General features: G+C 42.5%; 1 protein-coding gene across 2 annotated transcripts in view; it reads right to left on the bottom strand.

Annotated features, from left to right (window-relative positions):
- Nucleotides 1-235: 235 nt before the first annotated feature.
- Nucleotides 236-14,907, bottom strand: part of l(2)dtl (WD40 domain-containing protein denticleless) — a 29,720-nt gene continuing 15,048 nt past the window's right edge. For both annotated transcript variants that reach the window (XM_084581901.1, XM_084581900.1), the window contains exons 13-16: nt 10,022-10,130; nt 8,436-8,593; nt 2,511-2,879; nt 236-558 (exon numbers count right to left, since the gene is read on the bottom strand). In XM_084581901.1, the coding sequence (XP_084438027.1) occupies nt 490-558; nt 2,511-2,879; nt 8,436-8,593; nt 10,022-10,130 (705 nt within the window). In that variant the 3' untranslated portion in view covers nt 236-489. The remainder of the gene's footprint in view (nt 559-2,510; nt 2,880-8,435; nt 8,594-10,021; nt 10,131-14,907) is intronic.

The following is a 14,907-nucleotide window of genomic DNA, read 5'->3' as shown; positions in this document are numbered from 1 at the left end:
AAACAGTTTGGTAAATTTGTCATTTTTTTATACAGGAATGTTTTTGTGTCACTTCTCTGTCATTTCAAGCACTATTTTTTTCGGACAGACTGGTTTTCATAAGAAGCTTGATGTACGGGGTTTCTGATCTAGTGAGAAATAAAAACGAGTCCCTAAACTCTGAAAAGTGTTGCATCTAAAAAAACATACCATCATAGCATGTAAAAGCAGAAATGCTAAACTCATTCAGATCTGATAAAGCTGGTTAGAAAAGTACCTGGAATGAGTTTTTGAAAGCATGACAACCGTAAAACGGACTGCAGCATCCTTTGTAGATGCTTGTCTTACAGCACACTCACAATGGTAGGTCAACAAAATGCGATTTGGTTGGGCAAATGTTTTGTTCGAATAAACACCAAGTAATGTTTGTCAAGAGATGAAAAAACTCTCTGGTGTTCTCCTCCTAGACACTCTGCACTGGCAGCGATTAAAAATGGTGATCAGTGACTGTCAGCGCCTGAAGAAAGATGTGATCTGTTGCTGGGTGTTCAGCAATGCCCGCTTTGCCTTGCTCTTGCCCTGTGGACAAAAGGGAATGGAGGTCATCCATATACTAATACACAAGATTTTCAGAGTACATTCAGAGAGAGTTTTAGAGTTTTTCAGAGAAAGAGCAAGCTCATCAACCTTCAGGAATTTTTTTTTTTGTAAATGCTTTGTGTTAGTACTAATTCTTTTTTTTTTTTTGGCTGACTGGATATTAGCTTGAAGTGTACTGTAACTCTGAAAACTCATTTATAACATAGTTATGCATGAAATATATTTATATATATGTATTTTATTAAGCTGTATTCTCGCTGGATACATTTAGTATTTGTGTGAACTTTTGTGCAAGTCTTTGAAATTTTTTCAGTCAAGAATTTTTTCCCCTCCATTATAGTTACACTATTTGCTGTAATAATAACGAAAATGTTTTTAAATTTATAAATGGAAAAAATTTCCAACAATGCCCTAAAGTTCCTGTGTTCTCACAGAAAGTAAATAACTAATAATAAAACTTAATACTCAATTCAACAGTTCTATTTGCACTGGGCTCAGATTTCAGTCAACCTTGCACCAAGGGACTGATCATTGATCTCTCCTGTTTTTGCTGTAAGATCAGTAGTGAGGCCCAAAACAGCACAACCGTTCAACAATCATGCAATGGATCTCTGCAGAGAAAAGTTCTCTCCTGCTCTGAGCTACGCTGGAAACAAATGCTTAGCTGTACACAGTTGTTGAAGCATTCCCAGGCCTGTCTTCCAAGCATTTATTCTGACCGACTTCAATCACACTGAGGATTTACACCTGCTTCTGCACATCAACTGGCTGATGCAGCAGAAGTGGATGTAATATTCAGTTGCAATTAAATATCTTAATCCGTTTCTTAAAAGGCATTTTTCAAACTAGCTGTCTAATAGGCAGGATGAGAATGTTGCTTGCTACGTTACCCAATGCCAAGGAAAAGCCAATGGGATGCAATGGCTGTGACAAGAACCGTACATTAAATATTATGCACAAGGTAGGCACATAAGGACTTGATTACGCAAAATTACAGTATAAACCATATTATAGGTCGACCCCCTTACCGTAAAGTGAGAAAAAAAAAAAAGCGGAGAAGCACATATGTTTACAACATCGGCTGTGTCCCTGCATCACTGGAGCTAAGATCTCGCTTTCAGCAGTGTCGTTGGAAGACAACTCTTTGCTGCTCGCCACCTCCTAGCGTGTGTCATGTAGTTCCATCAAGCATGTTGCTTATGCAGAATTTCTTGAAAGCCTACATGCGAACAACTGATCTTGTCCACAGCACCGCGCACTTTTTTCTGAAATGCTGAACTGTCGCCGAGAGAGTGGCCATGTTGCCGCGAACATCACTTCTTCTGGAAAGCCACTGTAAACTGCCTCCACGTGCCATTATTCATTGCTAAAGTGGCATTTTATACTCATAGGTTGAACAAAAGAGCGCACGCAAAGATAAATGAGCTTGGGATGGAAAAAAATATGCCAGCAACTGCAGGATGTCGATATGTTTTGGCTGTCGGTTCACGAGCCATGCCCTTTGTTGACAAACTGTGCCTCAAATTCTGCTAACTAAAGACTGCTATACAAGACGAGGGGCGACTTTAGCTTGCTTTTTTTTTTTTTTTGACAAAATATTCTTGACCTATATTCCGGTTTATATAGCAAGTGACAATACTTTGAATCAGCACACAAAAGCACATCATCTTTGAAGGTTTCATAACTGACTTCAGTAAAACATTTCATTCTCATATTCACTTTGCAACAGGCATTCTGCTGCCTGATGCAAACAGAAACATGAGCGAATAAAATGGCTGCAGGTTTCGTTGTCCACTGCCTGGGCCGACCAGTGGTGACGAAACCTCTCAGAGTGACTGAAGCGAGAATACAGTCCTGAGGTAGCTGTAGCCCGCAAAGAGACTGCGCTGCTGTGGAAGGCCCTAGGGATGAGTGAGATGCGGAAGGCGTACCTTGTAGACCATTGACGCCTGCTTGTTGAACAGCCTTGCCATGACCTTGTGCTTCTTCCGGCTGTGCACTGCGCTCGGAGGGACTGTGGCCTTGGGAGCCTCCACAGGCCGTGGTGGAGTCTCCAGCATCTGCACCAGGGGCCGATTCTCCAGGTCGTATGGCATCGTTTCCTTCGGGTTCCTGACGGGGGCGCCACCGTCCTTCTCCAGGGCATCCAGGTGGGGAAGCAGACGCCGCTGTGGCACGTTGAGGGCGCTGTCGGAGGTTTTCTTCCGGGGCGACAGGATGGAATTGGGGGATGGAGGTACCACCTTGCTGCTGCCACTGCTGGAGGAGGCTCTACTGCTGCCTGCCTGGACGCTATGTGCCTGCCAAAACGAAGAACACACGATGATAAATGAGTCATGTCATAATTGTCTGCTAGAATCAGTTTTTCACTCTAATAAACGAGTGTCCTGAATGAAAGCAGCACGGTGTGTGGGACAAAAGTGTGAAGGGCAGTTCAGAGCAAGTCACAGTTGTGGCCAGGATAGTTCATGCTTCGAAGAAAAAACTTCTCTATGCCTCACCAAAAAATAACAGGAAGTAGACTATACACACACTAGCAAATGACGTAAGCGTACTGAGTACAAGCCGAACGAAGCTTCTCGTTTTCTCAAAACAGCACTTGTGACATCAAAGTGTGCTGCACATTGTTCCGACATTCACACACTAGCAAATGACGTAAGCGTACTGAGTACAAGCCGAACGAAGCTTCTCGTTTTCTCAAAACAGCACTTGTGACATCAAAGTGTGCTGCACATTGTTCCGACTGCAATAATGTGCCGATCAGAAAAGAGTGCAATCGAGCAATTCTACTTTGTTTCAGTGCACACCTATGTGAAATCCAAGGAACGCAGACAATGCAAGCGCATAGGTATTTATGAGTGGTACACTAACTTTTGCTTGATGCCTCCTCACAAGAATCACTGCATAATTTGCTGGCGCTGCATTCGCAATAAGTAGCAGAGTGAAAGATTTCTGCAATTACCCATTTCAGAGAGAGCAGTCCCTTAGCTAATTGATCCTGGCATCCTATTGATAAAGGCCAATTCCTTTGTGTCCTCAGTGCCACTGATTGCAACAGTAAGCGGTATTGTACCGACAGATTACTACACTCCATTGATAACCGCGCTACCTTCACTGCAGAGCTTTTGCAAGCTAAAAGAGGGCAAAGAACAGAAACAAAGCAATGTTCCCAGGCTTTCTTCGCCGGCGGCCAACTGCGGTGCATCGAAACGAATTACCTCCGAGGCCAGGCAACATCACGACTCACTTTCAAACTGTGATTATGCAAATTTCTCTTCAAGTGGCAGCAAAAACGCTGTAATCCAATTTTCTCTACATACTGAGTCTTTTGCTGCCAGACAAACGTCAACTCGTCCAAAAGGAGCCGCGCAATTGATTGTTGCTAGCAAAAAAAAAAGTTCATATTTGACTTGTGTGACCGTTGGGACAGAGCACTTGCAACCCTTTTCTTTATTTTTAGACTAAATGTAATGAAAATGTACAGTTTTAACCAGTTACTGTACTGATTTCAAATATGCAATCACTTGTCTGTAGGGGCCTGCAAATATTGATATTTTTGGATAAGAATCAAATGTGGGGGAAAAAATGCCTTAAATGGAAATTAAAAAATGGGAAACACTGTTTATCTTTGTTTATTTCAGAAATAACATGGCATATGTAAATAACATTAAACTAGAATCAAACTGAAGTGTATATCCTACTGAAAATGACAGTGTAAACTTCATACAGGATTCCGTATGTACAAGTATTTTGTATAGGACGGAGCTGCATGAAACCTGGTGGAGCTATCATATTGCTGCTGATCACAGTAAACCCTCATTAATTCAGCCTTCAGGCAACCAGGAAGAATATTCAAATTAACCGAAGGCTTGAATTACTTAATGGGCCTTTAAAAACAGCCCCAAACTATTTGCATCACAGTAATTGTATCTGATGAACACCTTGAGATGAAACCGGAGTCAAAACGATGTTTTTGTTACCAGTTTCATTATGTGCTTCGCTTTGCGCACGCTGTCGGGAAAGTAGTCACGCGGTTAAACATTGCGATTTCGAAAATTTCTGGTTTATTCGATAATTTTCGAATATTGCCAAACATTGTCGTAAGCGCGGAAGAGATTTAGTAACAAATCTGGTTCGCAGAAGGCAATGATGAGTCGGAAATGCTTCCTTGGGTGTTTCTAAGTGCTTCGCCCCCTTACACCGATGACATGCTCGTGCTGCATCTCCCAGACCCGGCCTGAGTAGTTGTAGTTATTGAATGGTTCACCCTTATGCCCCAAGGCATTGCAAAGCAGCTACCGTGTTTCTCATGATGTCATGTTTCCACGGCAACGGGCACCTAATATGTTGGCTTGTTTTGGCTTGTTGGGGGGTTCTTTGATGCTCTGCCCCTTTGCACCACTGCACTGCAGGAAAGCAACTATGGCGGGTGAGCGGTGCTGATCGCTTTTTCATGTCACAAGCGCTAATTAGCACATGTCCGGTTGATCGAAAAACTTATTATACAACCACAATTTCTCGAAATTTTGAGCATAGTAACCAGAGAACTGCGTTATCTGGGAACATATTAACTTGGAATAAAGTAATGAAACTCTATGGGAGATGTTTTACTGCCTCATGATTTTGAGCGTATGAAACGGGAAATACAGCTGAACCCCGTTATAAGAGACATGGATGTAACAGACAATCGGGTGTACGAGACACCATTCACCCAAATGGTTGGCCGCTCTATGACTTTCATTAACTGGGCCTCTTTTTTTAACAGACATTGGATGTAGAAGACAATTGGCTATAAAGGACATGTATCCTTGAAGTTTGCTACTCAGTCTTGCTTGTAACAGACATTTTAACATTAGGTGCGGCACCATCCACTGTCAGGTTCAGTAGCAGCAACAGTGAAAACAAAAAAAAGAGAGACACACCTGTGCCGTTACTATGTATTAATTATAACTTCAGAACACAAAGAGCAGGTCATTAAGCTATGAAATGACTAAAAGAAGCCCTGCAGGAGGAATGTAGTAGAGAAGCTCTCCAGGCTTGCCATGAGGAGCACAGGTGCGACTGCATGTGCGAGCATCTGAGCGAGCACACTGGGAGTGCGCATTGGGTTCTCCAATTAGGGAAGCTTTTTACTATGAATTACCTAAGGTGCTGTGTCCATTTGTCTGAAAAATATATAGCTAAAATTGTCTATTATGTTGCATTTCAGTATGAGCGACAGATCTATATGGTAAATGCAAAGAAAGTGTTCAGCTGGTGCCGCTGACATAAAGAAGTCATTGTGCCTAGAAAGAGAGACATAGCCAAGCCAAGACCAAAACAAATGACAAAAACAGAAGTGGTTCTGCTCTGGTGAGGACAAATAAACGGCTCCGTTTGCTATTCAACCAATTTAAACTTCACTTAGAAATGCCTCGTTCACTTTTCATTTATTTTTCGGCTCAGTAGCAACATTCTCAGACTTTATTCACAGTCACTGTTACCCTTTGTCAAACAAGCATAAATTTCTGAGGGACATTTCTGCTGGTGATGTTTTATAGCTTTGGCTGCTTATAACACCTTGGTGGTAAGCTGGTTACTTTTACGATTTCATGGCGCTTTTTTTTTACTTCAATTTTACTTCAATTCTTGTAGTTTTACCAGACACATAATTTAGTTGCAAATAGCTAGTTGTAGTGTCACGTCACATCGCAATCACACTTTGGAATCGCTGCATAGTTTGCCAACATATACAGCTTTGGCCCATCGGCCATGAGACTCTGGGCCTTATTTTCAAGCTAAGAGAGGCTGTGTTGAACAGCATCAACGCAGCCATGAAGCAGACTAAGATTTACAACTATTTCAGCAGTAAATAAATGTAAGAAGGTCGCAAGGTGTGGTCAGTGTCGTGGTCCACCAAGCAAATGCAATATCGAAACAAAAGGTATCGTAACACTTCACGACATGATGTACCCTTCATTTTTGCGTATTTTAGCCATAGGATGCCTGCGTCGAAATAAGGTCTAGCTAAAAAATGTAAACATAGTATACCCTCCTTTATAAGGGACCTCTCATATGCTCCCCAGTGCATGTCCCTTATAAAGGGGTTCAACTGATATGAACCGGGATCATATCAACGAAGTTCTACTGTATCAGTGAGTTTTCAAGATATCAGACATTTTCACTCCTTTCTTTGCAAAAACAATAGGAAACACTAATCATAAAACTATTATTACAAGGAATACAACGTAGGAAATAGTTTTTTACCTTTGAAGTTTAGTGCAGGGAGAACTGGTTGACAAGCAGGTTAAGTTAAATGCCCCCCCCCCCCCCCCCCCCCCTTTTCAAAAAAAAAAAAAAAAAAAAAATACCGTATGTACTCGCATAATGCTCGTACCCTGACAATGGGCTTCAAAAATTGGATTTCTTTTTTTCCTTGCATAATCATCGCACCACCAATATTACCACTGCAAGAGTGTTCTGCTAGTAGAATAAGCACCATCTTTGGAGCGCTACTGAATCTAGCTGGCCTCATTGTGTGCACGCGCTACCAGGCGGTAATAGCGTGCTCGGGTAGATCATCATCATCATCATAGGTTATGCTCGCCTTTTTTTTTAATCTCCATGATGTTCGTAGTAGTCGCCATTTTGCGAGGTGTCTCCGCGTCTCATTGTCATTGTTCTTTCGTTCCGTCCGTGCTACTTGCTTTATTCCACCGTCTACAGTGTTCTAGGCGCTGCATCAGGATGGGGCGGTATGCAAGTTATGCAGCTGCTTTTAAGCTGAGAGCTCTCTAGTAAGCGATGATGATGATAATGATTTATTGACCATCCCTTTGTATCAAGTGGGCACTGTGTTGGTGCCGCAGCATAGCAGCCGCGCTGTCAGCAGGCACTTCGGCACAGAGTTCTGCCTAGACGCTACTGGAGACAGCGATTACAGTGTCGACACGGACTCAGGTCAAGTCTCTGATCAAGAGTAGAACTGTATGGTCTGCTGTGAGCATTATACGGTACCACAAAACGTGGGAAGTGATGATGAGGCTGCATGCGGTAAATAAAGTGCTTTAGCAATTTGTGCTTTTGGCGACCCTGTACTTTTATAGCAAAGCTTGAAAGTAATGCTTTGGTTATATTTACAATAGCTAGCCTAAAAATGCCGATTCACACCTATTTAAATTTGCTTTCAGCACTCCCAAATCATTTGCTTTAGAATTTTCCCCGCATAATTATTGCACCCCTCAATTTAGCATCAATTTTCCGCAAAAAAAGTGCGAGCATTATGCGAGTAAAGACGGTATTAGCAAGCACAAATGGAGAAATCAGTTTGCAACATTCTATGCGTTAATTACATAGCTGCATGCCGTAGTAAAAATATTTCTTTATCTGCTCTAGATTCGAAAATGTCTCCTCTGAATAAATAAGTCAAAGCTTTGTGTTTTGAGAAATCAAGGAAACACAAAAATGAGATTTATTCAGCTTGTTTGTACCCTCCCAAAGTGGAATGAATGATCCAGGAAGGAATACATAAATATGTAGGAGCTGTGCTGTAGACTTCCAAAATGTCCTTTCTTAGAATAAAAAGGTAGCGCAATAAGGACGAGGACAAAGGAAAGGGACCTTTACTCTGTCCTCGTCCTTATTGCGCTACCTTTCTATTCTAAGAATGTGTCACCAACTAGCCTGTTCCAAAATGTCATTTTTGAAAAATCAACTTACCATTTTCAGGCCCTCAAGGGCCATGTCCCCCCTTTACTAAAGGCCCTGCGCTTGAGAATTCCCGGCTAGCTGAACGTATGAATGAGGCTCTAGGACCTCGCCAGTCACATGACGTGCTACTGGAACCATATTCAAAGTAAGACCATGGATGCACTCACCGGAGTTCCGCCGTCAACCAGTCTGCGCTTGGTCGGTGGTGTCAGCCACTCTGCCACTGAAGACTTCCTGCTGGGTGTCCTAAAGCTGCCAGCTCGGTTGGCTCGGTTGGCTGACCTGACCAGCATTGGCGATGCCACCACCGTCGGCTCGGTGCTCTCTGGAACGGTTCACACTTTTGCTCACTCTCATAGTGCCCATAGCCACAGGGCCCCCACTCTACCTTGTGCCAACTTCATGTGGCCAGCTAGGGACCTAAATTGAACACATCGGTGCAGTTGGGATAAACACACCAGTTTCCAGGCCAGCAAATTTGCAGTTTCAAAAAGTGCACTCTCAAATGCAGTGCATGCTATATGGGCAGCTACACACAGACAAATCTCAAAAATGTGAGTTAAATTTATTCAAATTCCAGTCCATTCTACAGCCCAGTTTTCTTAAAGACTTTTCCCATCCAACAATATACCAAGGTAATTATATCGGATTATTTTTAGCAGTCGGTAAGATGATGTCCAGACGCTTCACTGACTTTGGTTGTGGTTTCTGACTCCTGAATCAAGTAAAGGCTGCGCTGGTTCAGCAATGCTGCTTGCTTTGAAGGCTCATCAGTCTCAACATTATCCACGCCAATTTTACTGTGGGAGTTGAGTGCGTACGGCACAACCCACCAACAGAACACCATGCCAACTATGTGCCACTCAGCTAATTTTTTCAGAGTACCAAAATGTCACAGAACAGAAAGTTTTCTAAAGACAGTGCTGTAGTAGTGTGTTTTAAAGCTTAGTAGGAATCTGCATCACCATCAGACTGACTAAATCCAGTGAACGACAAGGGCTTCCCCAATACTGCTCCAAATAACTTGAATTTTTTAACTTCATCCGCCCACCTCACTTTCTGCCGGCTTCTGTTCACTGCCTTTCTTTTGAAATTCAGTATGTTACCCTTAGTGACCACTGGTTGTTTTGCCTTCATATTACAATTACGGCCCATGTCCATTTGTTCTTCTCTATGCTTCCGCCCCGTAGGTAAGCACTGCCGAGATAAAACCCTTGCATCTTTTCTCCTTGGAAGATATTGGCAACCTGCTCTCCAAAAACCTGGGAATGTCAGTCAAGTACACCCTTACCTATCCTTATTCTCGTTATTTCCTTCTCATCGTCCAAAATGTCTCACTTTCAGCACCATATTTTTTTTTTTTTTTCTCCTCAGTGTACCGGCACAAGTCTACACAGTCACTATCAAGTCCATTGTGCTTTGCCAGTCTGTATGCCACCATGACCGCCATCAGACGGGACAACTTTGATTTCACACACAGATATTACGAGCACAGTCAGTGCAAACTGGCACAGGAAGGCCAAAGCTTCCTCTAGGAAATGGCATATCACAACCAGAGAGCTGAATGCACCAGGACACGAAGCCTGCCTTCTTTAAGCTCAAGAACTCCCTGAATGCCTTGCCAAAGAGCAGAAGTGTTCCAGTTGAAAAGCAGTACACAACAGCAAAATAAAGATACGGGGGAAAATAAAGAGTTTCTCTATGAAAGCATGCACATTTCATATCAAAATATTGCAAGCAGCAGCAGGCATACCTCTAGCCACAAACACCTCGGCATGCGTGCAATCCTGGGTCGGCTGGTCTTCAAAGGCACTGGCTGCATCCCAGAGCAGCACGCGATTGTCATCTCCACAGGTGGCCAGCTACGGACACAGGTAAGCGCCACAGTCAGCATTACTTATGTGACACATACATTTCAGGCCGTCACCTGCTTCTCAACAGCCGATCTTCTCCAAAAAGAACACAGATGCAGAGCACCATTGATAACTTGGATCTGTGTCTTCCACCCGAGCTTTCGCATTAACTTTTTCACTTTCAAAGCGCACTTACGTCGAAACGCGGACAACTGTTGCATTTGCAAACAGTGCTTCTGTTTGCACTTGTGAACCATAAATGAGCAATTACGCACAAAAGCAAGCATTTAACGTGGAGAGTGAGAAAAAAAAAAGGCAGTAAGCACTCCCATGTTAAAACTGAACACGATGCAAATACTTTTATTTTACTCGTTGAACAGACATGATCTGCCTCTGTTCATGAATTCATGAGTGAATAAGCTGGAAGGTGCCTCTGAAATTGAGCTAACGCTTCGAAAAAACACCCCGTTTCTCTAGTAAGCACCACTGACTACACTACACTGCTTTGGTGCGCGTTAGCACCCAGTCACTGCATGCGAGCACTGTGCTGATCATATCTCACTGCTGCTCACATCTCATGGTTAACTGGTGCTCTCCTGCTATGTGTATTCCATGTCTGTTTCATCAACTTCCATCTGTGTGCAATGGATCCAGAACACACTAGTGCCACATTGGCCCGGTATGGTAAGTAACCTCAAAATTTAATAGTGCGCTTCCGTTTACCTACTTTGCTGACCTTTGACTGCCGCTTGACCCTGAAACCCTAGACTACAACCGAAAGTGAAGAGCAACGTGACACGTTGGCGCACACATTATAAACATTCAGAGAATTCAGCTAAATCACCTTCAATATTTTTCAGTTAAATTTTATTACAAATTTTAGCTGTATTGAACTATTTTACCATTATCCAATCTGTTCATTAACATGAGGCTTTACTGTAGAATCTGAAATGGTCTCAGTAGTAAATGGTCGTACAGCCCCAACGATGATGCCATACGTAACACTTTCAAAAATCAGTATTTATCTAACCCAACACATTTTGCAAGCGACTTTATGTGAACCTTTACAGATATATCTATCGCCTAGAAAAGTAATAATAATAATAATAATAATAATAATAATAATAAAAAAAAAGAAGAAAAAGAAGACCTTCGCGTCATTCAGTCTTACTGGTATGGCTTCCATATGCAGCTTCCTTTGCAGATCCTCGTTCATGTACTGGCACATTTTGTTACTCAACAATCTCGTAATATATGCCTCAATTATCTCCCACATACAGCAGACTACCATATTACATGTGCGAGACCACCAGACATAGATATAAGAGAGGTCGCTTATATCTATGTAAATAACAGTAAATAACAATACATCTATGCAGTGGACGGGGATCACAGCGTGTCCCTAAAATCATTGCCTTTTCGGCCCGATCTCAAGAGTGTGATTGCAGCACTGCCAGAAACCTATGAATTACCAATGGTGCTCGAGTAGTTGGTGCGCTGCACCCAAAACGCTGTCGGCAGGGTGTCGAACCGGAATTTTTTCGGGTTCGATGTCGGCTCCGGAGACCCATTCCGTTCCAGTTCGAACCTGTTCAGGCAGGGTCGAACCGGTTCAAAAGGGTTCAGAAATAAACAAAAAAAACTTCAGGTTTATTTATTATTTTTTTTCAATCCACATTTTTAATACTCAGTTTTCTTTCCTGTTCTATTATATAACAAAAGCAAGAATATTCATGTAGTAATCCGTATATTTTCTTTGTCGTCAGATGTGATGGGCTCCAGTTGGTTGTACAGACCTCAGCAAACTGTTTTATGAGTAACCGACGATTAGAGTAGAACTGGGAGAAATACTAATTATTACTTTCATTGGCACATAACCAACTAAAGCTATTGTGCGCTGAAAGTTAAAAAAAAAAAATGCTTCCTGCTGCGCTTTTCAAGTACAAAAATTTCATACGATTTTTAGCCTCGTCTAGTACATGTACAACAATATTTCGTCCATGTCGAACGAAGCACACACTCCAAGACTAGCGATGAATATGGCATACGTGTGACAATATTTATATCGCACAACACCCGGACGCCTTTCCATTTCGCGTTTCTACGGAGGTGAAATGCTAAGGCACAGTGCGTTATGGTCTGAAAGGCGCTGGCAAAAGGCCCTTCGGTCACGCATTGGGATTGGTGTCATAATCATATTTGCCGGAGAACCGGATTAATATGACCACCGTATTGTTTCACGCCATGGTTGCCTGCATAGGCGCGCTATATAATTCCTTCTGTAACCACTTTGAAGTAGACTTATGTTTAGTCGCATAATTTACAAGCATGACATGACATCATGGCTGCTCGCAAATATTTTATTATGTGCTCAGTAAATGCTGCCAACTTTTTATTTGGCAGCACAGAAAGACTGAAGGAAGAGGACATTATCGAGGGTTGTTGAAGTCATCCGAGTTCGTTGACAAGACAGAATATACTTCAGTCCAGAAAATGCTCTCTTGACGCGAACTTATGTAGATGGCGCTACTGTAGCTAACTTATGCAAATGGCGCTACTGTACCAGTGGCCGGGTGAATAAACCGGCGGTGGAAACTAGCAAAAAACGACTGGAAGATTGGTGGCTTAAAAGCAGAGAAGTGACATAATGTTAGTAATGTAGAAACAAAAATTTAATAAATAGAATGATGATTTAGTTAACCAATCTAAATCAATAATTAAGATATAGGGAGAAAAATGAGCATGATAGCTACTGCTACCACCCCGTTTCAAAGGGGACGCTCCTATATTCCATCTATCCATCCAATACAGTTCTGAACGCCACAACTTCACTTCCTCCCAAAATTTGAAAACACTAGAGTCTTTGCTTATTATGGGAACCTTTTGAAATGCATAGATCTGGCTCTGTACTTCTATTCTGAGAGAATTGCCACTATCTCTGATTCTTTGAAGGTAGTCTTCTTCTCTTACCATATGAAACGCTTCAAGATCATCTTCAGCTTGTAAGCTTAACACAAGGAGAAATTCTTCTGCAGCTTATAGCGGTATACTTGATCGCCACCAGCGATCCTACGAAGCCGCTTTCATGTAGTGACCAAATGCCGTTTTGATCGGCACCTTTCCCCGCTTGTCAGAGTAATACGACATCGAGGGTCTCACGATGGAGTTCACCGATTTCACAAATATTGCCTTTGCTTCTGTTTTTTTTTTCTTAGGGCCTATAGTCTCAGGCTCCTTCGGTCCGCTTGACCTCGCCCTCTCTCTCTGCGTTTTCAAGGTTCCAGTCCCGACCTCATTCGTCACCGCGCAACCTGTAGACGAGGGTATTAATTAGTTACGCTTTCTTTCAACGGTGAACTTCCAGCTTTCAGATAAACTTTCCTAGACTGCCTTAGGTGTTTGCATCAGTGATGGTGGATAAATCGATGAAACACGTTTTTTTTCGACACCATAATTCTCGGGTCCGAAGTGGTAGCGCACCAAACAGAGCTTGTGAATTTAATAATCATACCAGTAATTGCGCTTAGTTCCTTGCCCCACCCAGTCCATATTTAAACTTCAACATCAAATCATCACTTATGGCACAGTTTAACTTGCCAAGGGAAATAAAACCAGCAGACATCGCTAGCGACGAAAGGAAGACAAGAGAAAAGGGGAAATAGACTTATGGTATCACATTTGTCCTAAAGTTCAGATACAACTCAAGAACAGGCAGGTAGACTGCTGCCCAAGGCGACATTTCCTCCGTCAGCGTCAACTTATCATTCTCTCTTGGTCAACCAAATTGCATCTGCTGGCATCGTATCGGAGAAGACTGCTCTGCATGTGCATGTGACTCGGTGCGATGTCGTCGAACGATAGGTAAATAAAATGATTTGCGTGACATTAACAGATTCATCATTTTGTTTTTGAGTAGCAAATGGTTATATATTTATTTACATAAATATGTAACTATACTTACGAATTATATGCTATTATTTCACTGCCTAGGAAGCTAGGTTCTCAAATGGAGCAACTTTCTCCATGAGCAGCCACCGCACAGTGCAGCGGCACCTGTTCGGGATGGAACGATAGCCCCACATGAAGTTGGTGACATGCATTCGACAGTATATTTTCCTTTGTTCTTGTCATCATTTTGCATGGGATGAATTTTCAGCATGTTTGTGATGTTTGTGGTGTGAAGTGGCATTTTGGAAATAAGCGAGAACAGTGCTTTACAAACAACGATAAAAGAAAACGCAATGAAGGTAAGTTGCCAGCAAAAATGGGTCGGAACTGTAACGTGAACCGGTTCAGAACGGTTCCTCCTATTTGTTCCGGTTCGGGTTTAGCTCCAAGATGGTGGAAAAATTTCTGGTTCGGTTCGGTTCCGGTTCGACACCTGGCTGTCGGAGTACTGGTTGTGCAGACAAAAACACAGATTTCGTTTTTTTATGCGCCAGCCACATGCCGCAATACAAACTATCAATTTTGTTTGCAGACGAACTCAAAAATGCCACAGCAACGCTTTCAAAAAAGGACGACAGTAGTGCCACCACTTCGTTTGCTACTACTTGAGAGCACAAGTGCCCCATGGGTATTTACTGTTATCTGCCAAACTGTTCGTTCTAGTTACTGTAACCAAACTGTACGAACATGCTCATGTGGTCTAGGAATAGTGTCCCAAAGGGCTGGTTGCGGAGAAGTCGACTCCCATCTCAACCTTTTATCTCAAAGGAGCTGCCAGGGTTGGCAACTCCTGCCAGTTTGGTAATGACATGTGACCTCGTGACGCCACAGAAATGCT

This window comes from Amblyomma maculatum, chromosome 10, assembly GCF_055883805.1.
Source record: "Amblyomma maculatum isolate TAMU_Amacu chromosome 10, ASM5588380v1, whole genome shotgun sequence".
NCBI lineage: Eukaryota > Metazoa > Arthropoda > Arachnida > Ixodida > Ixodidae > Amblyomma > Amblyomma maculatum.
The sequence above is the reverse complement of the archived record's forward strand: the minus strand, read 5'-3'. Positions and strand labels throughout refer to the sequence as shown.